Source organism: Podarcis gaigeae (genome assembly GCF_964106915.1).
Source record: "Podarcis gaigeae genome assembly, chromosome: 3".
Lineage (NCBI taxonomy): Eukaryota > Metazoa > Chordata > Lepidosauria > Squamata > Lacertidae > Podarcis > Podarcis gaigeae.
The window spans coordinates 76,602,171-76,629,496 of NC_139680.1; the positions used below are offsets into that span (position 1 = coordinate 76,602,171).

A 27,326-nucleotide genomic window follows, 5' to 3' on the forward strand; every position below is an offset into this window, starting at 1 on the left:
CAACTCCGGGCGGAACACCGGCGAATGGGCAGGAGGCGGTTTCAATTGAGGGCACGCCGAGATGGGCTTTTCTGAGTGGCTGCTTGTCAAATGCTGACAGAGGCAGTCCTCATGAATCACTCCGGATTGCGATCATGTGCTGCAAGCCCTCGGTGAGCCGCCAAAGAGGAAGTGCGGCTTGTTTTCTTGCTCGGAGTTCCTCTGCTGTAGGAAGATGAGAGGAGGAGGAGGAGGAGGCAGCCGAAGCAGGAGGCCAAGTTAGCCGGGGATGGAGGCCCTCGAGTGGAGGCGCTCCCTGGGCAACGACACCTTCCCCTCCACTCTGAGCCCCGCGGTGCCTCCCTATGTGAAGCTGGGGCTGACCATTGCCTACACGGTCTTTTATTCCCTCCTCTTCGTCTTCATCTACATCCAGCTCTGGCTGGTCCTTCACTACCGGCACAAGAGGTTCAGCTACCAGACGGTCTTTCTCTTCCTCTGCCTGCTCTGGGCGTCGCTTCGGACGGTGCTCTTTTCCTTTTACTTCAGAGACTTTGTCACAGCCAATTCTCTCAGCCCTTTCGCCTTCTGGCTGCTTTACTGCTTCCCGGTGTGCCTCCAGTTTTTTACACTGACACTGATGAATCTTTACTTCACTCAGGTAAGGAAATGGCCAGGTCTGGATTGTGCCAGGATTGTTGGTTTTTTTGAGGGTGGCATTCAGCTAAGTTGTACATGCAGAAGTCATTCAGAAAGTCTTAGCTTTGAAATGGATGGACATGACTAAGTTATTAATTTAAGCGGGTCTACTCTGAGTAAAAGGTAGTTGAATCCCACCAGAGCACAAAAAGAGAGTTTCTCTGTTGTCTCTAAATCTCAGGGAGGGGGAGAAGCAAAGATAGCATTTCTCATGCATAGGAGCTTAGCATTGAATGAAATACCATAAGACATTCTTCTTCGGTTAGTATAAACTATAGTTCAACTTGTCAGGCTTTTTCATACATTCAGAGCCATGTTACTTTTACACAAACCTTTGTTGCACACTTGTAGTAGTCAGTAGAAGTTGTCCTTGTATTGGATATGTGGGTTAAAAACCCAACATGAAATGCTTAAGCCGATCCTCAAATAGATACTGATAAGGAAGCAAAAAAGGAGGGAGGGAAACTGCTTCCTCGTCAAACTAAGCAGGTCATCTGATTTTTACCAACAAAACAAAGTAAGGTTTTGCAACTCACACATGTTGTCTGTTCAGCAAAGCGTCTGGATCTCAGCTCTGTGATCTCACTACCATAGAGATGGGTTAGTATTAATAAAGCTAGCTATCAAGAGATCCAAATCTCTCTGGCCATTTATTTTGATTGCAAGAGTTATTTCTGTTTTGATTTCAGTCCTGTCAAGTGAAAACTTACGCAAAAGTATGTGCGGAAAAATTCTCTCAGATCTGGTGTGGAGCAAGGGTTAAGAATGGAAGCAATGAGCCTGCTCTTTTTTACCTCAGCCAGGAACTTGCTAGATGGCCTTAGGCAAACCTCTCACTGTTTTCTCAACCTCAGTTCACCTTCTGGCCTATTTTGCAGGACTGTTGTTTAGGGCTAGTGAAAGAAATGCATGTGAAGTGAGCTTTAAATACTTGAAATGCACTAATGCTAAGCATTATTACTTAATACCATTGAGCAATTTGATCATTTGGACCAAATATTTAGTACTAAACAATATTTTACTTTCCTTTTTTTTTCTTTTCTTTATATACAAACACAAGCAGGAAATATAAAATTACCAGCCTTTTAAAGAAGCTGGGCAGAGCAGTTGCAATATTTTATTTAAAATGCCATACAATGCAAAGTTTCTACAGGCTTTGAAATCTCAACTCATTTGGGATATTATTTATTTATTTATTTATTTATTTATTTATTTATTTATACCCCGCCCATCTGGCTGAGTTTCCCCAGCCACTCTGGGTGGCTCCCAATCAAGTGTTAAAAACAATACAGCATTAAATATTAAAAACTTCCCTAAACAGAGCTGCCTTCAGATGTCTTTTAAAAATAGGATAGCTGCTTATTTCCTTGACATCTGATGGGATAGCATTCCACAGAGCGGGCGCCACTACCGAGAAGGCCCTCTACCTGGTTCCCTGTAACCTCACTTCTTGCAAAGATGGAACCGCCAGAAGGCCCTCAGCGCTGGGTCTCAGTGTCCGGGCTGAATGATGGGGGTGGAGACGCTCCTTCAGGTATACAGGACCGAGGAACTCACTGAGTGGCTTGTGCAGTGTTCCTTTACATGCTTGCTTGGAACAAAGCCCCGCTGACTTCAGTGGAGCTTATTTCCAACATATGTGCATAGGATCAAAACTTTATATTATATGTTATGTATAATATAATAATGTAACATTATTTATTTTTTAATTGCACTTATTTAAATACCTCCTTCCAGGAAGCAAATCCTTCCAAAGAAGATTATAAGTAACATAAAATTACATTTTTGAAAAACAGAATAAGCCTGCAAGTCTTTTGTTAAATGCAGATGAGATATTATACTGACAAACTTAAAAGAAGTAGCACACAAAAGCTAAAACACTGTTGCACACCACCCCAATCTCTGAGCAGTGCGAGTTTCCAGGAGTTCCAGGCACTTATCAAGGGTCTGTGTTTCCTTTAGGAATGAAGCACAGTAGTGACTGTGGTATATAACACATATATACAACCTGAGCCTATGAAGGAGGGGTTCATAGGATTAATGCCCTGAAAGGGCATTGTTTCTGCCATAACCGTAGCCTTGGATTCCAGCAGAAATCAGGCATGGCTCTTTCTCCACCTTGTTGCTTTTCTTCTGCAACACTCTACCATAACTCTGCCTTTGCCTGTTGAGGGAGGGGCTCCCACCCATTTGCAGTCTGAACCCCTTAATCTCCCATCAGCTCACCAGGAAGCTAGCTTTGCTATCTCCAGAATTTAGACCGTTTGATTAGCTTTTAACACTTGCTAGATGCACGAATCTGAGGAGTCTGGCCTACAGCTTAGCACCCCAATATCATAACAATAAATTTGTGGCAGATTTTGCTTGTACAGAAAAGCCCCCAATAATACTAATAAAAGAAGAGTTGAGAAAATAGGTCAACCTTTGAAGGAGAACTACATAAAAGAATTGCAAGATCCATGACAATAAATCACACACGGCTGCAATCTTGTGCATGCACTTAGTTGAAAGTAATCTCCACTAAATACAATAGGGGTTGATTCTGAGGAAACAATACCCTATTTGAGTGGATGGTTCAGATTCTATACAGGAGGTGGCAAGTTTGGCTTGTAATTCAGCATGTTGTCAAAGGGTGCCCTGTTAAAATCACATCTACGTTGTCACAGAAGACAAGCAAGGGCAAGTGTGGAAAGGGAGGAGAAGAGATCATTCTGTCCAGAGGCAACTTTCACCCAAATAAAAATAAGAAAGGCTTCAGATTGGTTATGCCTCACCATGCACAACACTCAGCCTCTTGGGTGTGAAGGAAAGTTACTGAATACTAGCAAAAAAATATAAGTTTGTAGTTGGACATGTTGTAAAGAGAAAGCCCATTATATTAATTAGGATAGCTGAGCAGGAGAAATACATTAGGTAATCGGTTGAAATTATGCCAGTAAACTAACATGTACAAAGCATTGGCAAAACAAGAGGCTATCTTGGACCTCATAGTACAGCTTTTGCCAGCCCACCAGTTGTTTTGGGCTACAACTCCCATCAAGGCTGGCTGGGGGTGATGGCAAATGTCCACAACAGGTGGAGGGCATCAGGTTGGCATGTTAGTAGCATGTTAACAGCAACCGCAAGCAGAGGAGCTGAACTGGAAACCTCCTCCACTTTTGGGTGCTTTTTTAGGAGAGATGGTGCCATCTGTTTTATCAGTATTTGCCAGCATTGTTAACTTGGGGAAATGGGGGACAGGTCTGGTCTGTCACATAATTGCTTGGATAGCTGGGCTGGGTTCAAACAGTGACTGGCCCAAGGTTACCTGGTTAACTTTATGGACTTGAACCAAGGTCTCTCCAGCCAAAGTCCAACTATGGAATTTGATGCCACAAGACGTAATAGTGGGCACCATCTAGGATGATTTTTTCAAGTGTTTGGACAATTTCATGGAGGGTTAAAGCTGTCAGCGGCTACTAGCCAGAAAAGCTACATACTATCTTCTACAGTATGTTGGAGCAGTATGCCTCCTAATATCAGGCGCTGGGGAATCATAGGTGAGGCTAGTATTGTTGTGCTCAAGGCTTCCAGAGGCATCTGTTTGGCCACTGTGAAAAAAGGATGCTGGACAAGTTACATCTTTGGTGTGATCCAACAGGGCTTTTCATGTTCATAGGATTCTAATCCAATGGGTATTTCTGCTCTTTGAGACATTGCAATAAAAAAAATGGATTGGCATACTTGCATGCATTTGGGGGCTCTCTTGTGGGTGTGGCTCTGTTATGGAGCTTGTAATTATGAGCTCCTTTAGTATGCAGGTGGCACTGTGGTCTAAATCACTGAGCCTCTTGGGCTTGGCAATCAGAAGGTCGGTGGTTTGAATCCCCACAACGGGGTGAGCTCCCATTGCTCTGTCCCAGCTCCTGCCAACCTAGCAGTTCGAAAGCATGGCCAAAAGTGCAAGTAGATTAATAGGTACCGCTCCAGTGGGAAGGTAAAGGGTGTTTCTGTGTGCTGCTCTGGTTTCGGTGTTCCATTGCGCCAGAAGCCGCTTGGTCATGCTGGCCACCTGACCCAGAAAAACTGTCTGTGGAGCAGTCAAACATCAGCTCCCTCGGCCTGTAAATCGAGAAGAGCGCCGCAACCCTAGAGTTGTCTGCGACTGGACTTAACTGTCAGAGGTCCTTTACCTTTACCTTTTTAGTACAATACCATTGAGCAGGGGGAAAGAAAGAGGAACTCTAGTGCAGTGGTACCCAGCCTGTTTGGTACAGCAGCCCACTAGTCCAATTTTACTTGGTATGATTAGCCATAGATTTATTATCACATGAATTTTGGACCGTAGGTTTTTGGCAGCCATTCATTTTGTGCATTTTAAAGTTTGCCGATTTCATAACCATTACTTAAGCCATCCAAGAAGAATTTTACCATAAATCCCTATTAATGTGGAATTTGTTAGAATGTTTATAGTGCTTACATAGTTATTCACTGTTGTGCTTATGGGAATGTAAGAATAACAACCATCTGATTAAAGGATATTGCTTCACAAGCTATAAAAAAATCATTCTGAACACATATGATTACGTAAGTGTGCCGTTTGTTAAGGGCATTGAGAGTTATTACGAGACCCCTGTGTCCCTTGCAGAGCAACAGTTCCCAGAGTGGTTTAACAGGAAACCCTGTGAGAGGACTAAGGCTCTCCTAACAATCACAGATAGTGGGAAGGGCAAAAGCCAGAGTTGAGAGTTAGCAATGATGTAGACCAGAGAAAGAGAGCCATCCCTGATTTCTGCTGCAATCCAAGGCTGCAGCTATGGGAGAAATAATAGCCTTTTGGGGTGTTGATGCTGTGGACCCATCCATCACAGGCTCAGGTTGTATAGTAAGTGGAATCTCGTAACATTCAGAGGTTGGGGTGGCGTGCAACACTGGTGTCCAAAGTCGGGATACGTGTTTTCTGGAGGAGGGCCAGTGAGCGAGGTGTATCTTGAGTCAAGATGGATGGAGGAACAGCAGCATTCCTGGAGCTGTTCGGGTTGATGCTCTGGCCGCAGATCTAGCAACAGGTGGAGCAGCAGAGCCAGTAGCTTGAGCAAATTATGCAGCAGCGAGACCAGGATGGGGAAGCAGCAAGCAGAGCGGGCAAGAAAGCCCTATGGAAAGGAAAGCGTGACTCCATGCGAGGTGAGGGCTCTGCCAGATGAGACTCTACATGGGGTTGAAAGTGACCCAGGAGCCCAGCTGCAAGGCACACAGATGGAAGGGGTGGCCGAAGAGATCCAGAGTGTGGATGGGCAGGACTGTAAGCAGTCAATAGCTGAAGGCAAGGGGGAAGAAGGGGTGCAGCAGGAGGAACTGGAGGTGCTCCCACGAGAGGTGGTAGGCTCTCCTTCCCTGGAGGTTTTAAAGCAGAGGTTGAATGTACACCTGTTATGTATGATCTAGCTAACATTCCAGCATTGCAGGGGGTTAGGCTAGACGACCCTCCTGGTCCCTTCCAACTCTATGATTCTGTAAAGATACCACACTCTCCACTGTACCTCATTTCCAAAAGGAAACACAAACCCTGCTTAAGCGCCTCGAACCCCTGGAATCTTGCACTGCTCAGAGATCAGGGTGGCATGCAACAGTAATATGCCAACAAAACAAAAAGTTGTAAGAGGAATTCATCATACCAGTTAAGGATTAAAAAGTAATAATTATTTTGGTTTTACTTTACTTGTGGTTCCACAAGCTGGGAAACATGGCTCTAGTGCAAATCCTTCAGAGTCCCTTCTTGCAAACTTTTCAGGATGGAACCAGATGTTTTCTAAATATGTGTCTTTGTTGGTAAGGAGGGTTTGGAACTTTCTGTCCAAAGGGGGTGAGAGAGAAAAGCTGGAAGAGATGAACACTCACTCCTGCCTGCCACTTCTCTCCTGTAGATTCCCTGTTTCACCCCCATATTAGGTTTACAAATGGAATGGAACTCCATTTTTGCTGCGTAATATGCCTTTCCACTCTGAGTCAGAGTGCTTCAGCAAGTCACTCCCATACAAAACACAGGATTTATTCTCAAAGGAACAGTTTTCTTGATCCACTGGGTGAGATTCACTGCATAATACATCTTTCTAATTAAGAACAAAATTGCATAACCCGTCAAAGGATTTTATCCTTAAATAGTCTAAGATGAAGGAGCAAAGACACTTGTTATTTTCAGTTTTTCAGTATGGGGCATAGGGAGGCCATTTGACTCATCCCCCCATGGCTTTGTTTTGGTCTACTAGCCTAAGGAAATTGTCTGTCTGTTTGTCTGTCTGTCTGTCTGTCTGTCTCTCTCTCTCTCTCTCTCTCACACACACACACACAGAAGAGTGTGTGTGTGTGTGTGTGTGTGTGTGTGTGTTAACCTATCTTTGTGATAGCCAGAATTGCCACAACTAGGCCTGATTGAAATATTATAAACCTGGAGAGGAGGAACTTGCCCACGTGGTGCAGCACATGCCAGGCAATTCATTTTAATCTGCTCCTCCTCACCCACTACACATGCACCAGAGGGCTCTATAGTGTAGGCAGGTCCTATGTTGCCGTGCTAATAGGTCAGAGCCCAGTTTAAATGCAACGCCAGGTGTATGCAATAATGCTTGAGTTACATTCTTCCTGTTCACCCAGTGTACATTTTATGGGGTCTTAGATATGCAGTAAAGGGTACCCTAACTGGAGCAGTGTCCTAAAGGCTGCTGATTTCAAAGTGAATGGTTTTTGTTTCCTGCTCGGCGTTTAGTCTCTTTCAGTTTGGCTAGTGATCCTGAGTCCAGGGACGCGATCAGAAGGTCGGCGGTTCGAATTCCCGCGATGGGATGAGCTCCCGTTGTTTGGTCCCAGCTCCTGCCCACCTAGCAGTTTGAAAGCACATCAAGTGCAAGTAGATAAATAGATACTGCTCCGGCGGGAAAGTAAATGGCATTTCCGTGCGCTGCTCTGGTTTGCCAGAAGTGGCTTAGTCATGCTGGCCACATGACCTGGAAGCTGTACTCCAGCTCCCTCGGCCAGTAAAGCGAGATGAGAGCCGCAACCCCGGAGTCGTCCACGACTGGACCTAACGGTCAGGGGTCCCTTTACCTTTAGTGATCCTGAGATTTCTCTGTCTTCTCTTGTCATGTGTAGCTTTTCCTCTTAGCTCTCAAAATGTATCTGCTGTCAGGCTGTGTTTTACACGTAGTTAATATGGAATGTGGCTGTTACTCAGCACAAAGGGTGCTTTCATATATGAAGTATGAATGGCCTCTGTAGCTCCCTCACATGCAAATACCATTGGAAAGTCGATGCAGAAGCAAGAGTGGAAGAGAGGCATTTGTAATGTAAATGAACATTCTGGTCTAGGTAGTTTTTACATTCGGATTATACATCATTTATGTTAAGTCTTGTGTATCAAAGCACCCTTCTGAAAGAAAAGATTGAAGGTATAAGGGGATTAATGATTCCCACCCATGAATAATTCTCCAATTCATTTCGGAAGGAATATGAAACAAGATACAATCCTGGATATCTTGTCAATTACTATCTGTATTATTTGTATATACAGTGGCCACGGTTTGTTGAACTTGTGTTTTGTAATTCTGCATTGTATGCACCTTTCCTTGCACATGTTTACATTCACTGATCACTTTCATTTTATTGTCACTTGTGTTCTTGTGACATAGGTATGTGTTGTTTCCACATCCTGATTAGTTCAGTGATCTTCACAGGGGAAAAGAAAATAACGTTGAATAAAGTAAACAAGCAATCTGTGTATTCTTATCAGTTGTGTTTGCAACACTTGGAATTATGGTGATTCCATCAGGGTAATCACATCTTTGACTTTTCACTGATTATCCTCAAAGAGAAGTTAGCAAAGGTATTTCAAAGACATGCCTAGAAACAAGAAATAAGAATGCAAATCGGTTCAGGAAAATTCTTTCTGTAAGTATTCCTAACACATGTTTATACCATGGCCAACACATACTGGTATTTGATGCTGAAAAGACTTGTTGTTAAGATGTAATCTACCAGATGGAGCTGAAAATCTTTACAACTTTAAGCAATTTGATTGTTTGTGCCAGCCATATTTAAGCTACTTTATGGGACTTCAAACCCTGCTTTTCATTTTGGTACGAAGAAACTGAAGGCTAGTTTGCTGCCCTAGGATATGGTGGAGGGTGCTATCCTGTCACCAGTGTTTTAAAATCGGATTCAGCTGTCAGTCTGGTCAGCTTTTACCGGTATATGTGGAATAGAGGAACCGCCATCTTGTCTTTCACATCAGGCTTGCGCCATCCTGCCACCCACTATTTCTCAGCCTGGCCTGCCTCACAGGGATAAAATAGGGGAAAGACACCCTTTATGTTTTGGAACCTAAGCAAATAGCATATTGTGTATCTACACAAGATGGGGCAATTATAAGTATCAATGGCCATTGTTTGGTGTTTACATCACCATAGGAGTGCAAGAGAAGACATGCGTACTTTTTCCAAGTGTTTGCTTATTCTACTTCCTGCCTCCCGGTTTAACATTGGAGAGCCACGCTCTTTTTACAGATGTGCTTAGGCTTGGACTATTGAGATTAGCTGTGAGCACCAAATATTTACAAAGATGAAAAGAAAATGGAGATGAATTAGAGGATAGTGATGAATATGAGTAACAAGTTTGGAACATATTAGCAAGTTTGTAGCATGTGGAAAAGGTTAAGAGGAATATATTTAGATCAGAAAAAAATGGGGAATGTGCCAGTTCTCAGGTCTTTATGCATCCAGGTCTTTAAACACACTTTCTAGGGAGTAAGCCCCAGTGAATAACCTGGGACTTGCTTCTGACTTGCATAGAACTGGTCTGTTAAAGGCTTCTATTTCGAACAGCGGAAGGGAACCCGTCTGCTGGACTGCAGCTCCCATAATCTCTGATCATTGGACTATGGTGGCTGGGACTGGTAGGAGATGGGATCCAACAACATCTGGAGGTTCCCCACCCCTGGTTTATATTAAGTGTTTTTCTACTAGGGCTGCTTAGGGATGTTCACACATTACAATAGAAGAGGATACATATGCACTATATACTTCCAATACAGTTGTTTGACTCCCATCTCCATCACTCCTAACCACTGCCTAATGGATACCACATTGGCTACTCCTGCTGTTAAGTATTTAGTAGGTACCTACTTTAACCCTGAGTCCACTATTTCCTACCATGTGTCCACCTGGTGTGGAGACACAGACTGAGGGGCACCACAATGATCTCAGCTGCTTCTTCATTTCTGCAGTTCACACAAAGTTAACAAGAAGGATGTTTAGTCATTTCACTTGTTACAGTGCGAAAGTGGGCACGTGCTAGATATATAATAGGCACTTGCTTTTTCTACTTTTATGTGTCAAACAGCCTAGAAAAAGGACAATAAGCATCTGGGTTTCAGCCAAACAGGCTGAAATTGCTCATCAGGAAACACCTATGTTCTGTAAAAGCAGCTGAGCAATGGGAAATCAACTTAATTGGGATGCGACAGAGGGCTCATCCATACCATCATTTAATGTGTCAAGTAAGCTTCATGTGCTTCCATTAATTCTTTGTTGTCCATATGACATTCTGCTCTTTGTTCTCCTTTTTGGAGGATCTTAGGTATTGGAAAATCCATACAAAGGGACTGGAAAGTGTGGGAATGCAGTGATTTGGAGAACATGATATAGAAAATGGAGATACAGGAAGCTTAGTATCCACATTAAACAACAGTGTTCTCAGTCCCACAGCCCAGCAAACTTCAATGAACAAGCCAAGCCTGCTCAGGAAAGGCCCATCTCTATTAAAGGGACAAGAGAGTGCTCACAATATTTAAACCTTTAATTGTGTAAGTATAATATGTACTTTCATTTTTATTACAGGTGATTTTCAAAGCTAAATCAAAATACTCACCAGAACTACTTAAATACAGGTAAGAAACACCTTTCCTGTAAGGAATAAAAAGAAAAACAACCGTTCATTGCTAGCTGGGCCATATTGTAATACATATTCACCCAGTGCTTTTCAAGCTGCACTGGCTCCCAGTGGAGTACAGGGTCAGATTTAAGGTGCTGCTTTTGACCTTTAAAGCCCTTCACGGCCTAGGACCCTCGTACCTACGGGACCGCCTCTCCCGGTATGCCCCACGGAGAGCCTCAAGGTCCATAAATAGCAACACCCTAGTGGTCCCGGGCCCTAAGGAAGTTAGATTAGCTTCAACCAGAGCCAGGGCCTTTTCAACTCTAGCTCCAGCCTGGTGGAACGCTCTGCCTCATGAGACCAGGGCCCTGCAGGATCTGATTTCTTTCCGCAGGGCCTGTAAGACAGAGTTGTTCCGCCTGGCCTTTGGCTTGGAGCCAATTTGATTCCCTCCCTCTCTTTCTTTTTTCTTTTCCTTCTCCTCCTGCGATGAGGCTACATTTTATTTTAATGTTGTATTTTATTTTTGTTTTTAAGTTGTAATCATTCATCTTGTTTTTATTATTGCTTGTAAGCCGCTCTGAGCCCGGCCTTGGCTGGGAAGGGCGGGGTATAAATAAAAAATTATTATTATTATTATTATTATTATTAATCTCCATAGGAACTGTATTCACCTACTGAAAGAAGTAATAATTACATTGCAACATTTTCGTGAGAGTTTTAGTGATTCTGAGGCACACTTTAGTCTGTTTATTTTTGGCATTCATCTGTCTCGAGAGACCATGGAGTGCACCTCTGGGCATGAAGTTAAACCACTAGAGAATCACAGTGCCTCTTGTGGCTCCAGAGAATGGTAACTTGTAATTGCTATCTCCTGCACTGTTTTTGCTGTGTTAGTAGCACCAAAGTAGCACAAGCCTGGGCAGTGTGTATGGAGGTCCTGTTTTGCCCAGATGACAAGACCTCCATCTTGGCCTCACTGATGTGGTCCAAAGGAAAGCAGAGCAATACGTTTGGCAGCAGCTTAAATGCAGGAGTTGCTGGAAGAAGGTGTGCAAGACGCCATCCCACCACCTTAGGGACTCCACTGCTGAATTGTGTAGGGTTTGTTTCTTAGCCTTCTCTTCTCCCAAAGGGATCCTGCAATGTAGCAGGTAACACTTTAGCCTACCGTGCTTTGAAGTAAGTGTTGTGGTTTTCTTTATGCATAGTATGTGCAAGGAACAGCAATGAACATGGGAGGACTGGAGTTAAGTCTTGAAGGCCCTGAAATGCCCACATAAGGAATTTTTAGGCTACCACAAGCCTTGCCTCAGAATCAGGATGCCTTGCTTTTCCATGTCATGCCAGTTTTCTCACCCTGTGCCAGGATTCATTAGGGAGGATCCTAGTAGAAGCTGAGAGCCTGGGGAGAGCTTTAACACATAACACCTGGTCATATGCAGTTATTAAGACTCAAGAAAGACAGGAGAGAACCAAGAAGTTGCTTGCATTGAAGCTGCAGTTAATGTCCTCCAGGTTTACCTCTCCAAGTGCACAACCCCCTTGAAAGTGGGGTAGAGTACCTGTAGCCCTTCATTTGTTGTTGGACTACAGTGCATGCATGTAGCAAAATAGATATGTGTGCATTTATCACCATTTGTTAAACATATGTTACATAGGTATGAAACATGAAAGGTGTAAAGTGTTTTCTAACTTGAAAATATCCACGGGTAGAGGTTGCCTTGACTTTCCTTCATGAAAGGCAACTGTGGTTCTATTTCTCTGAGCAAACATGGTAAAGTAAGAAAACCTTCCGTTTCTGTATTTGATAGATAGATAGATAGATAGATAGATAGATAGATAGACAGATAGATAGATAAATTTATTGTCATTGTCCGTATATACACAGTATACACAACAACGAAAATCAAACACCCGAGACCGGATTCACATACACATTCGCACGTATCTCCAACACTCTCATCCTATTCAGACATAATCTATTAGAACATAACATAATCCAGAATATAACATAACCTATTAGAAGCATAGCATAACCTAAAACCTATCTCATTCCTTGCTATTTCTTACAACTGGCCCTGAGATCATTATTTAGTGCAATCAGAGTGTTTTTAAGTCATGGCTTAAGCATATTGTTTGGATGTGCTCACAAACACATGTTGTACTCTGCCTCTCCCTACAAGAGTTTTGAAAGTGTGCGATGCTTAATCAGATTTCCATGGAACAAGTTCACAGGCTGTGGTTACTGTGCAACCATTTAACTACTTACTTTCCGAAGTACAAATGCTGCAGTCTGTTCAGGATCAGTTTCAGCAAAGGATGCCAGTTTTTTAGTACATTTAAAACAGATTGTTGTTTTTATTTCTATATCTCACCTTCTGATGAGTGCAAGGTGGCATAGGTACGTCTCCCCACCACCAAATTTATGTTCACAGCAATCCTGTGAAGTAGATAAGGCTGAGAGTGAGTGATAGGCTTGCGATTCATGAGCTTCATGGCTGAGTGGAGCTTTGAACCCTGGTCTCCTGGGTCCTAGTCCAACATACTAACCAGGGGTAGACTTTGGTAATATGGCACCCTGAGTGAGATCAAAATTTGGTGTGCCTCGCTCCAAATATATATTATTTTCACAATAATTACTTTGAGTACTTCGATTAGCTACCCTAATAATAATTACTACTACTACAACAACTATGTGCCCCCTTGGCTCAGCACCCTATGCTGGGAAACCTCCTGCAACACCCTAAATTTGGCACTGCTATAACCACTACACCACACTGGTTCTGTAGGGTGTTGGACTGGATTGCCTTCAAGGTAACTTCCCACTCTAACAACCTTTGGTTCTCTGTGGGTAATTTGAATCTGTGGTGATCAAGTGACATTTATAAATTGCAATAATGTCAGTTGCTAAATACTACTACTTTGCCAAACGTCGTTGTGCAGAAACTTTAATAATCGCTGATCATGTACTACACACATGGCAGCATTTGCAGCAGGCACCTGGTGGGCGAATGACAGTGAGATGTTGAACACAAGAGTCCTATGTGCTGCGTGGCCTGTACTGCTAGACTGCTGTCCTCAAGTGAAATGGAGAACTTGGTCCCATCACCAGTGTTGCAGTGGGATTCCACTGCCAATTTGGTTAGCTTCTGTACATGGAATTGTGTGTTTTGGCGGGGGTGGGGGCAATCTTCTCCTTTGCCTCAGGCGGCAAAATATATTAAACCAAGTTGTATTCAAACCTTTAAAGCACATTTGCCTCCTCAAATAATTCTGAGTATTGTAGCTTGTTAAGGGTTGCTGAGAATTGTAACTCTGTGAGGTGTAAGCTACGGTGCCCATAATTATTTGTGAGAAAGAGTGTGCTTCAAAGGTATGGTGTGTGCCTTAAACTAAGGAACTATTTTGTCATGAAGAAACAATGAAGAGTTTCATAGCACCTAGCAAATTTATTTATGGCATAGCTTTCAGGTCTCCAGTTCCCTTCATCAGACATGACAAGTTTTATCTTGAGTTACAGGGGTATACGTGGGGGGTGGAGAAGAGGAGAGTTACAGATTGTAAGATCAGAAGGAAATTAATTGTTGAAAAAAAGGAGCTTCAAAGGAAGATTATATCATGAAACCATTGAATTACAATGAATCTACCAAAAGATTCATTGCTATCACTTGTGGCCTGAATCTGTTCAAAGGCTTTTAAAAAAGAAAATCACACAGCATGAATTAGTTTACCAATGCCAGGGTGTCTGTGTTTTAAACAACTGCTTTGTCACTGGTAGCTGTTAATAACATAACTATCACCACCTGTACTTTCTGCATTTAATTTCCTTCTGACTTCAATGTTTACAATCCCCATCCCACTAAGCCTATACAGTATTCCTATAACTCGGGATAAAATTTCATGCATCTGATGAAGTAGACTGGAGTCCACAAAAGCTTGCCATTTACACTGTTATGTTATGTACAGCCCAATCTCTGAGCGGAGAGAGATTTCAAGGGTGCAGATCATCCTTTGAGTTGGGTTTCCTTGGAATGAAGATCATTGGAGACTATCATTTCTTTTATTTACACTGAGCATAAGATGGGAGAGCTCACAGCCTTAACTCTCCAACAGACCTTCAAACAGTGAAGTCACTGTGTGTTTCCAGCTCCAAAGGTGACTAGAACAGACTGGCGACTGGCCTACCCTTCGACTACACCCAGGATGATATCGCCACCTGCCAAGTGGGGGTGGGAGGCCTGTTCTCTACTTTTGGAAACATCATTACCTAGTCATTTCTATGGCAGCACACCTGTATTTGGCTAAGAGCAAAAAGATGCTTAACAGACTTGCCTGTGGCCATTAACAAAGAAACTGGTTTGACCACTTCTACACAATCCCATCTTACAGATACAGAACCACAGGCTTGATGAGAACCCATATATTATTTATTATTATGTCTGTCCTGCCCCTCTCAAAAAACCCGGGGTAGCAAACATCAAAAAGTTAAAACTATGCAATTTAAACTAAAATACAATTAATTTTTTTTAAAATGAAAAACCATCTAAAAACATGTAGAATCATTTAGAACATACCTCCCAGTTACTAATTTCAAGTTGGCTATGACCAATTTTACTCAGCTATCAAATGCCTGGATAAACAGTATACATTCAGTATAGGGTGGTATACTAAACAAACAAACAAATAATCTCTGAAAGTCAATGAGAGAAATGCACCTTTCTCACCTTACGAGGGACAGCATTGTATAAATGAGGAACCACCACTGAGGAGACCCTGTCCCAGATGCCATCTATACCACCACCACCACCCCAATTCTATAAAAGGACATTTGTTAGGTGCCATAAAACTCTTCATTGCTTATGTGCTATAGACTAACACAGCTACTCCTCTAGAAATTGTAGTGGAGGGTATATATTCTTGGATAACCCTGTGCATTTTATTAACACTTGCTAAAAAAGGTAATCATTTAAAAAGCACTGGTTTCCTTCTCCCCATTTAGGTTGCCTCTTTACCTCGTGTCATTTGTTGTCAGTCTACTTTTCCTCCTGGTGAATCTAACGTGTGCCATACTTGTGAGAATAGAGAATTCAGAAAGGAAGATCATTGTATTGATCCGGGTTGCTATAAACGACTCATTGTTTGTGCTATGTGCCATCTCGCTCTCCATTTGTCTCTACAAGATTTCCAAGATGTCCTTAGCAAATATCTACTTGGAATCCAAGGTAAAGTACAACTTCAGACATTTGTACAACTTCTGGGGGAAGTGTATCTTTGTGAAGAAAAGTGAGTGGTATATGTTGAAGAACAAGGCCCTATACATTTAAAGCAGTATCATATCACTTCAAACAGACATGGTTTTCCCCAAGAACTCTAGTTCTGTCCCCACAGTATGTGAATCATGAGAGAAAAAGGTGGCCCACCCACTGTTTTTTTCTATTAAGTCAATATGGATTTATGTTCATTTTATTAGCTTTAGGCTGCAGTCCTTTGCACACATACCATTGAATGCAGGGGGCCTTACTTCTCTCTGATGCCACTCCCCACATTGCCTAATGGTAGAAGAGGGGTACTTGCTTTCCCTTTTGCAACAGTGGAATTAGGCTTAGAAACGACATTGTCCTTGAGTGCTTATGTTTTTACCTCAATTCTTGCCCTTTCCCCCATTAGTTGGGGAAAGTGATAGGGATTCAGAAAAACAAAATTCATAATATAATTCTTCTCAGTTCATTGCCATAGCAAAGGTTATGGGCGGCTGTCTCCCTTCCTTCTCTTCATTTCCCCTCTCTTCTTTCAGTGTCCCCACTTGTCTCTTTTTATTCAGATGTCGGCATTCCATCCCATGGGTATTTAATAGTCTGATGAACATACCTGCTTTCCTTCCTGATCAAGACCCACCAAGACTCATATTTGGCAACTTTTAGAAAAATGTCTCTTGTTCCGCCAGACAAATGCCACAGGCTGACTTCTTGTTCTATGTTGGTGCTAGTCCTTCATGCCGATTTAGTTTCCTATGGTAATTTGGTTATTTTAAAGAATTTTATATATTTATTTAATGTGCTTAGTCTTCCTTTAATAACCCCAATTGAACACAGTGGGGCTTCCTTCCAGGTAAACATCGCTTGCTACGATTGATTTGCTACTGTGCAATCCTATACATTTTTGATCAGGAATAAGTACTATCGGTTTTTTCCTAGGAAAGTGTGCACTGGATTGCAAATCTTCAGCATAGATGTTACTGCTTTGCTGTGACTTCTGGGAAATAAGGGTGGGGCTTGTCTGTGAAAATGAATTACCTCATGAAACCACCCTGTGGTGACTTGGGCACAGCACACTCTTTTCCAATGCACATTTCCATTCCCCCTCTCATTGCTTCTGCCTGTTTCTATAAGGACAAATAGTACAGTCCCAGAACATGTTTTGAGGAACATAAGGCCTGCACCTTGCAGAAGCTAAACAAGTTTGGGTATGTTAAGTGCCTGATCAGGAGAGTATCTTGGGTTCCATGATGGAAGAAAGGCAGGATCTAATTGGAAAAGAAAAAAATATGAATAATCAAAGTGAAAAACAGATTCACAGATAGTTAATTTCCTCTTCCAAAAACCTTAGCCCAGGGGTCAGCAAACTTTTTCAGCAGGGGCCTGGTCCACTGTCCCTCAGACCTTGTGGGGGGCCAGACTATAATTAGGGGAAAAAATGAACAAATTCCTATGCCCACAAATAACCCAGATATGCATTTTAAATAAAAGGACACATTCTACTCATGTAAAAACACCAGGCAGGCCCCACAAATAACCCAGAGATGCATTTTAAATAAAAGGACACATTCTAATGTAAAAACACGCTGATTCCCGGACCGTCCACAGGCCGGATTTAGAAGGCGATTGGGCCGGATCCGGCCCCCGGGCCTTAGTTTGCCTACTCATGCCTTAGCCTGACTGAGTTATGGTTGGGTAGTTAAGGATAAGAAATCCATGTCTAGTGATGTTACAATGTATATCTTTTCTTTAAACAATTACTGCCACATTTAAATAGGTTCACTGCTTTATTGGATTCTGTTTTGCATACATATTATGTGTCAGCACTCCTGTATAAATAATTCAGAGTGGCACTGCAGCTGGTTGAAATAATCCACCACCATACTCAAATGTCCTGGTATCACATCAATGCATTTCAGCACAAAAAGTAACAAATCAGGGATTTGGGGTCATAACACCACAAGTGGTAAATCTGTTGGATATTTGGAATATACAGTGTTCGCTCTTGCACACATGCAATTTGGAAAGTGATATTACTTCAGCAGAAGCACAACAGAGCAATGATCCTTTTTTTTGCAGGATTACTGTTTGGTTTTTTTTCTTTCATTCATGACACAGAAATCTACAGCAATCAATGAACTGGCTGCACAGGGACTGACACATACACCTTTCCTCCATGGGGCTTAGGGCTGGGTTCATGGGTGAGGGCTACACCCTTCCCAACAACATTGTGAGTGAGGTAGGTAAGGCTGTGCATGTCTGGGCCACGGCTGTCCAGAAAGCTTCATGAGCTGAACGAGGACTCAAATCCAAATCTCTATAAGATCTTGGGAAGCATGGGGTGCTTATTAGGTTAGAGAAACTGCAGTGTAAAAGGCCACATAAAACTGCTTTGTCTCAGTTGGTTAATTTGGGGAAATACCATACTGAAAATGCCAGCTATATAGTTCCATTTTTAGACTTGGTTGTAATAGGATGGGAAGTTTTATTTCGGCTTATTCCTCCCAGACTACCATAGCAACAACATTTTATCTCTAAAGCAAATATGTACATAGCAATGATTTCCTCTTTTAAGTGTCGTCTGCTATGTGTAAACTGTCCCACCACAGCTTTCGTGATCCTTTTCCCTAAACGTCTTGATTTCAGTTCCTTTAATAATGCCACAAGCCCTTGGATCAGCAAAGTGTCATGTGCTTATTTAAATGTTCTTTAACAGACAGACAGCTTTTTAAAATGTGCTTAAATCTTGGAAATTAGATTAGATGGGAATAAAATCTCAAATACTAGAAAGATATATCATCTTAGATCCAACCCAACATATAAACAAACAACAAAAGTTGGTCTATAAGAGAGGCTGTGATCCTGTGCACACTTTCTTGGGACTGAATTCCACTGAACATGATAGGACTTCTTACTTAATAACAATGCATAGTATGGCACTGAATTATGAGAATCCAGCTGCAGAATAGGGGTACCGTAAGTATGAGCACTGTTCATCTGACAGTACTAAAAGAAACTGTAGATTTAAACAAAACAACATCTGGGATGGTCCTAAGTAACTTGATGTCCAGCTATGCTATTCTCCTAGAATCATGGCATTTCAGTGCTCACTTTCCAAGCCCAAATTCAAGTATACTAAGATGTGTGTATTAATCTCTCCTTTAGGGTTCATCCGTATGCCAGTTAACTACTGTAGGAGTGATTGTTATACTACTTTATACATCAAGAGCCTGTTACAACTTGTTCATTTTATCGTTTTCTCAAAACAAGAATTCTTTTGATTACGACTGGTACAATGTATCTGATCAGGCAAGTACAGTACTTTCCTGTGATATCAAGATTCAATCATTCTTGCACTGATATTTGACTGCATAAAAGGAACGACCCCCTCCACCCTTTTATCCAACATGCATTGCAATTAATAATAATTTGCCACAAAGGGTTCTTCTCACGTCAGGCTGTACTCTGTCTGCAAGGTAAGAAATTTTTGTGCAGGACTATATGTAAGCTTTTAGATATCAAAGTTTTGTAGCCTTAAAAAAAAGAGGCTACAGAAGCTTAGCTGGAGAGCCATTTATATGTAGGACTCATTTATATGCATTTTGTAGTCCAGGAATGTGATATAAGGAGGAGAGTAAGGCAGTATAACCACCTTGTCCTGCAGAAAAATAATGAACTTATCTTGAGAGCCAGTGTGGTGTAGTGGTTAAGAGTGGTGGACTCATAATCTGGTGAACCGGGTTCGCTTCCCTGCTCCTCCACATGCAGCTGCTGGGTGACCTTGGGCCAGTCACACTTCTCTGAAGTCTCTCAGCCCCACTCACCTCACAGAGTGTTTGTTGTGGGGGAAGAAGGGAAAGGAGAATGTTAGCCGCTTTGAGACTCCTTAGGGTAGTGATAAAGCGGGATATCAAATCCAAACTCTTCTTCTTCTTCTTGAGGAAACCTACCATGTGCATCTGCCTGGTTTGGGCATGATGACTTCATAAAAAAATAACCCATGCAAAAGCCTTAAGAAAGGCTATAAGAACCTCTAACTGCCACCAAGTCTTAAGTCTAATTGGGCTTTGGATTTTACAGATTCCACTGGAGCTACTCTTGTAATTAAATCATCACAGGATGCCCAACCAAGTAGCAGCAGCAGCATGGTGCAAGGTTCATTTGGCTCATAGGCAGAAAAGGAAGAGCTGCACTTGTATGCCCCTTGCACATTTTTTTTTAACAAAACAACTGGCATGCTTTCAAGTGACACATTTAGTATCACATGTAGTTTAGCCCCAATTGTGATTCATTCCGAGAAATCCAGAACCAGGTCAGTTTATCCACGAGTGACTCATGGGTATAACCCTTCCAGCGTGACTAAGAACTAGGCCAAAATTGCACACTGTGTCTCTCATGTTATACGTACATACCCAAAACAGCCTGAGGAATAGTCCATCTACTTAGTTCAGCATGTTTAAAGTGCCCACTGGTCATGGCATCCTGACCAGTGAGATCTGCTGGTCAGAAAATCCCTCTGAAACCTGCCTGCCTACATAGATGCTGGTTCTTTGTTTATTTAGGCCAAGAAAATTGTAGATGCATCTAGGCAATCTCTGATGCCCAGAGATGTATTTTATGCAGTTGATTTTCACAGAGACTGGTGAAAGAGTTGCAGTTCTGCATGCAGAAGTGTTTTCCTTATGCATTCTGCAATACATGGAGGTTGTGGGGTTGCTAGCAAATGCCGAATCTAGTTGTACATCTAATACATATTTAACTTTAATTTTGCAACAGGCAGATTTGAAATGTCAGTTGGGTGATGCTGGATATGTTGTATTTGGAGTAATCCTGTTTGTATGGGAACTTCTCCCCACATCCTTAGTGGTGTTCTTCTTCCGTGTCCGAAACCCTACAAAAGACCTAGTAAGTTATATTTTCCCCGCATTCAACATATGCCCACTTCTTGATATTCTGTTTTTTTTAAAGGAAATGCCTCTCATGTCATAGCAATGTCACATGTCGCTTCTAAAATCTGAGTGCACACATTTATTGATCAATACAGACACCACCCTTTGTTTTTGCATAATTATTCTTCCGCTCAGCCCATTCTGCTCTAGAGTCATTAAAGGCAATTATTTCCTGATGTTAGGGACTCTCAGCTTTGGGGGAAGGTGGCACAGGGTTGTTGGCTCAAAATATCTGGATTGCAAATATTTATGATAAGGACGCGGGTGGCACTGTGGGTAAAACCTCAGCGCCTAGGACTTGCCGATCGCATGGTCGGCGGTTCGAATCCCCGCGGCGGGGTGCGCTCCTGCCGTTCGGTCCCAGCGCCTGCCAACCTAGCAGTTCGAAAGCACCCCGAGGTGCAAGTAGATAAATAGGGACCGCTTACCAGCGGGAAGGTAAACGGCGTTCTGTGTGCTGCGCTGGCTCACCAGATGCAGCTTGTCACGCTGGCCACGTGACCCGGAAGTGTCTGCGAACAGCGCTGGCTCCCGGCCTATAGAGTGAGATGAGCGCACAACCCTAGAGTCTGGCAAGACTGGCCTGTACGGGCAGGGGTACCTTTACCTTTACCTTTTATGATAAGGAAGGATTTGCTTGCCTCATTCTCGATTTATTGTGACTCACTATGAAATCATTTAAGAATTCATCTTTTTAAAGTTACACTTAAAGCAGAAGTTTGCAAAATGTTACAAAGGAGAGGGGACAGATCAGTGTATAGTGCTTTACTTTATTTAAACCAGATTCTTGTTTTGCATACTTGTGTTCCAAAATCTTTGTATGTAACTGATGTAGCATTTTTTATTTTTTTAAATTTTTGGTATTTCCCCAGGCTGGAAAATTAGGGAAATACACAAAAACATTTGTCTTTAAAATCAAAGGTTCTTTAAAAATTAAGATAAAATTGGGGGGGGGGGAATCATTTTCTCATCTTCAATTCAAATCCTAAAGATTAGCCTGCATAACCATATTGGAATGCCAGCTCCTCCTCCCACCTTAAGGCCCTTACAAGATGCACCCCTTGCTTTGTTTATCATTGAGCCTGATGAAGCATTATGGAGAATTCTAAAGCTTGCATACTGTTTTGTGATACTTTTGGGGCCAACCACAATATCTCTAAAATATGGATTTTGGAATTGGATATTTTGAAAATTAGCCACTAGAGGGGAGTAATAGCCAAAAAAAAAAAAAAATAGTAATACAGCGTACTATATATGTGACTGGAAGTTTATAGAAGTACATAGCAGAGCTTTGTTAACAGGGAATTAAATGACAACTTAAATTGCAATAGAGACTCCTTTGACTAAGTTTGTATTACTTTATATCTTATTTAAAGAAGATCCTCATAATTTAATTATTTTTTCTCTCATGACACTATACGTTTCACAATGTGAAACGAAAGCACCTCCAGGAAGGTAAACGGCGTTTCCGTGTGCGGCTCTGGCTCGCCAGATGCAGCTTTGTCACGCTGGCCACGTGACCCGGAAGTGTCTCCGGACAGCGCTGGCCCCTGGCCTCTTAAGTGAGATGGGCGCACAACCCATCAAGAACAGCATTCTGAATGTTGGCGGTGGGGAGGAAAGCCCTCCTCCCACTGCAAGCCTTCAGGACAGGTCCGGGAACAGAGGGGAAGGTGCGCAGCGCTTCTCCTCTGTTCCCGGACCTGTCTTGAAGACTTGCGGTGGGAGGAAGGTTTTCCTCCCCACCGCCAACATTCAGAATGCTGTTCTGAATGTTGGCGGTGGGGAGGAAAAACCCTCCTCCCACCGCAAGCCCCGGGAACAGAGGAGGAGCGCTGCGCACCTTCCCCTCTGTTCCCGGACCTGTCCTGAAGGCTTGCGGTGGGAGGAGGGCTTTCCTCCCCACCGCCAACATTCAGAAGGCTGTTCTGAATGTTGGCGGTGGGGAGGAAAAACCCTCCTCCCACCGCAAGCCCCGGGAACAGAGGAGAAGCGCTGCGCACCTTCCCCTCTGTTCCCGGACCTGTCCTGAAGGCTTGCGGTGGGAGGAGGGCTTTCCTCCCCACCGCCAACATTCAGAATGCTGTTCTGAATGTTGGCGGTGGGGAGGAAAAACCCTCCTCCCACCGCAAGCCCCGGGAACAGAGGAGGAGCGCTGCGCACCTTCCCCTCTGTTCCCGGACCTGTCCTGAAGGCTTGCAGTGGGAGGAGGGCTTTCCTCCCCACCGCCAACATTCAGAAGGCTGTTCTGAATGTTGGCGGTGGGGAGGAAAAACCCTCCTCCCACCGCAAGCCCCGGGAACAGAGGAGAAGCGCTGCGCACCTTCCCCTCTGTTCCCGGACCTGTCCTGAAGGCTTGCAGTGGGAGGAGGGCTTTCCTCCCCACTGCCAACATTCAGAATGCTGTTCTGAATGTTGGCGGTGGGGAGGAAAAACCCTCCTCCCACCGCAAGCCCCGGGAACAGAGGAGAAGCCCTTCGCGCCTTGTCCTCTGTTCCCGGACCTCCCACCGCAAGCCTTAGGACAGGTCCAGGAACAGAGGAGAAGGCGCGCTGCGCTTCCCCGCTGTCCCCGGAGATTTCCCTATGGGCTTTCGTCTTGCGAAGCAAGCCCATAGGGAAATTCGTCTTGCGAAGCCGCTAAAAAATCGGAAAACCCTTTCGTCTTGCGGGTTTTTCGTTTAGCGAGGCATTCGTCTTGCGGGGCACCACTGTATTCAGAACCGTTTACCAGAAGGCCAGCATGTAAATGAGTGCACAGAAATGTGAGACAGGATAGGCGAAAAGTGATTAGAATTCTCTGCATTTCTCTTTAAAGACAGATGCCAAATCACAAAACTCGGCAATGGGAAATGGGTGCAATGCAAAATAACTTCTCTTTCATCCCTAGACAAACCCAGGGATAGTACCAACTCATGCGTTCAGTCCAAGATCTTATTTCTTTGACAATCCTCGCAGATACGACAGTGATGATGATCTGGCGTGGAGTATATCACCGCACAGTATACATGGCAGGTGAGGCAAACTGATGAACAGAGCCAAAGGGAATTGTGCCCAGTTGTTGCAGAATTCTAGCTTTGGTAGCTTCTGTGACCGGAGCAGAGGTAATTTTCAGAATTTCCCCCTTTCTCCTGCAGTCCCTCCTAGGGACCTCCTAGAGCAGAGTGGAGGGGCACAAGGGCTTACATAGGGAAGGAGTAATTAGCCTAGGCTACTTTAAAGAGCCTTCTGTCAGCAGAGGGACACAATTGTACAACACCCATTAATTTCAAGGGGGACCTATTGATTTCAAATGTTCTACTTGGCTGTATTATGCCCTGTATTTTGCCACAATAACAATTTATTCTTTACAGTATTCTGCTACGCTTCTGTGACACCTAGCTTCTATCACTCAGGTTTATGTGTGAATCCAACCTCTTTCTGTATACTCCATGGAAATTTGAGTTTCATTCCCCAATGTCCTGCATTATTAGATTGTACAGGACTGGGAGACACCAGACGAACAGAAATTACTTCCTACAATTCATTATTCTACACAAAGCTGGGAAGACAACCAGCTAAACAGGTTATAAATGCCACAAACATGCAGATAAGTTATTGTTGGAATCTTTATTAATGTGTCTCATCAAAATATGTTGCGTGTAAATGGAAGTTGTACTCAGATGTAGTTTCCAGTACAATTGGGGATTGTCAGCATAGAACTCTTGATGACCTGGATTAACAGCTAAGTATAAAATTTAAGCCAAGCCACAGTGTTATGTTCTTGTGTGATCCTATGCCCCTCTAGCAAATTCCTTTCTAGCTGCAGCAGGAATTCATTTCAGGAACCACAGGATTGCAGCAAACATGTCTGCACAATTCCTTGAACCAAAGGCTGTCTAGTGCCTGCTTAGAACTTCACAGGAACACATGACCTGAAGTATTGTTTTATCGCCTATATTTTACCAAGTTAATTTCTCTTTAATTTTGTTTTCTAGTTTCTCCCCCGATTACTATGACTGGGGACATCAAACCAACAGCTTTATACCTCACATTGGATCCCTGCAGCAGGATTATACAACAGTGATAGAACGACCAAGCCCTATGTAGCACCAAACCAATGTTGATTTTAAAAAATCAACATCAGTAATAAGGCACAAGTTACAGGGGCATAGCATGGCCCATGGAAAAACATAGGAGTAAAAACAAGCTATAGGTTTACTTAGTTAAACCATACAGGTTTACCATAGTTATATTTTCATTCCAATATGCCTTGCTTAGGATGTGATCTTGCAAAGATTTGCACATGTACTTTAATTTTACATAGGAGCACTCCTACTGAAGTCACTGTGTCTCCTTTTATAATGAAGACAAAATACAGAGGTGTTATTACAAGACTGCAGCTTAAGAGAAAATATTTGTATTCTGTATTATCTATTTTTATGTTGGAAAACTACTGCTATAAATGTATAGCCCTTTTCTTATATTGTCACTGTTTATATGTACAGAAATAGTCTTGTGTCTCATGTTGTAATGCATTCAGTAGGATATGATGATGATGAAGATGAGTTGTGACCATCATACAAACTATTTTGGCAATGTTGATATAAAAACATTTTTGAAATACTTCTAGTTCCAACAAAACGTTCATTATAAAAAGTCTAATATTACTTGATGCATGTATGGAATGGATGACAAGTAAGTATTGCCAATTGTGATTAATGAGAAACTGCTAATTTTATATTCAGTTTCTTGGGATCCTACCATGAGGAAAGAATAGACATAAAATAAAAAGCTTCCACGATACCTATGAGCTCAGCATTTGATAGGAGTTCATCATTTGATATAAGCAAACAACAGATCTGTATGTAAGCTTAAGAATAAACACTGTCCAAGTCTTAATAGAAAACCAAAAGTTTTATTAGTATTTATCACTGTATATAGTCCAGAGTCCATTCTTTACCAGTATAAGCTATCTGTCCAACATTACTTGTGTTTGTCATTTCCAATTACTAGCCATGGCTCTGCCAATATTTTTCATGAGTCAGCTGAACACCAAGTGATCATCTAAAGATCAGGTACCAAATTCAGTTCTTTGCCTTTTATTGGTAATCCAGGCTTCATTTACATTTTCTGTTCAAAGTTGCAGGTACATTGGTGCAAACTACATTGTATATCTGTACAATGACACTTTTAGACAGCATATGAAAAGTGCAAGGCCCTTTTTGAGAAGAGAGGGCAAATGGGGTGGGGTAATCTTTGTCCCTCATTTAGGAGAATGTGTTGTAAACAAGTAAATAGATGTATTAATAAGGGAATTATTGTTCCTAGCAGGATGCAGTCTTAAAGAAAATGTTACCACTTCCTTCATTAATATCTACTTCAAGTATTACTCGTTTGATCTAGTGAGTAGAATGCAGACCAAATAGGTAGCCTGTATACCACAGCAAAAAAATGAGGCGATTGGGTGAAAATGGCTTAGTTGACTAAGCTCAATAGGTACAATATAGGAGCCTGCTTTTGCCCAGCTATAAATAAGAATATCAAGGTTATAGCTACCCTATCCTCACATACAAAAAAAGCTGCACCAAGGAAAGATGATTCTTATGATCTAAATTATACAAATTTGCTCTTTTTGCAGAATTCATTTTGCTTCAGGCACAGAGTCGGGAACTATACCCACAGATTGAAAGACCTGCTTTAGCCCAGTAGGACTGTCAAGTTCTGATTTCAGTCACACGGGACCCCACAATAGGACCAGAACCAGAACCAAACCAGGTAGACTGGGGTATATCTGGCAGAATCTGGTGCTTACTGAGTTTCCAAACCTAGCTACTATTTAATGAGTTTATTTTCCAGTTAAGTGTCCATTGAATTGCTGAATTGCTGCCCACGTATATTTGGAACTTCATTTTTGAAGTCAATTACTTGAGACATTCATTAGCAAAGAAAGAACAGTATGTTTGCAGCCCACTCAGAACAGTCACATGAAGTGCCTGTTCTCTCACTTCGCCTTCGCCTCCATCTAGACCATGCCTGCAGGACTTGCAACAGGCAAACAAACATGGTGCCAAAAGTCACCGATGATAGCTTACAAGGTAGATAGTAAAACTAGGAAGCTTAGAGGCCTTCCTGGGCTAGAAGCTATAAAAGCCTCACTCTCATTGCATTTATCAATCAAGTGTGCCATACTATTCAGTACAATTTTGGTATAAACTCCTCATTTGCTCTACAAATAAAACCACTAACTTAGATAGTGTTTTTGTTACAGACAGCCCTTTCTTCCCCTCATGTTCAGTAAATTAAGACTATTATCCTATGGCCTTAGAAAAGCAGTCCCGGGGCACATAGAAGGCTGTGTACACACTCCCATTGAGGCTGCATCCAGTGTATTTTTATCACTGGTTCCCATCACATAAGCCTCAAGCCATATCTATCCTGTCATTTCTTATGAAATGCTGCATTTCCCACCAAAGTAAATTTGAACAGAATTGAGACAAAGAATGACCTACCTGCAGTTAAAGTCTGTAATGTGTACAAAGCCTAAATCATTTCTC

The 27,326-nt window shown here is 42.5% G+C and overlaps 1 protein-coding gene across 1 annotated transcript; it reads left to right on the plus strand.

Moving 5' to 3' along the window:
• Window positions 1-137: 137 nt before the first annotated feature.
• GPR137B (G protein-coupled receptor 137B) lies at window positions 138-25,678 on the plus strand. The gene is made up of 7 exons (XM_083732663.1): window positions 138-640; window positions 10,548-10,597; window positions 15,587-15,809; window positions 19,008-19,155; window positions 20,623-20,747; window positions 23,681-23,805; window positions 24,768-25,678. Exons 1-7 carry the CDS (start codon window positions 269-271, stop codon window positions 24,877-24,879), a joined length of 1,155 nt encoding a protein of 384 aa, XP_083588789.1. The 5' UTR covers window positions 138-268; the 3' UTR covers window positions 24,880-25,678.
• The last annotated feature ends 1,648 nt before the right edge of the window (window positions 25,679-27,326 follow it).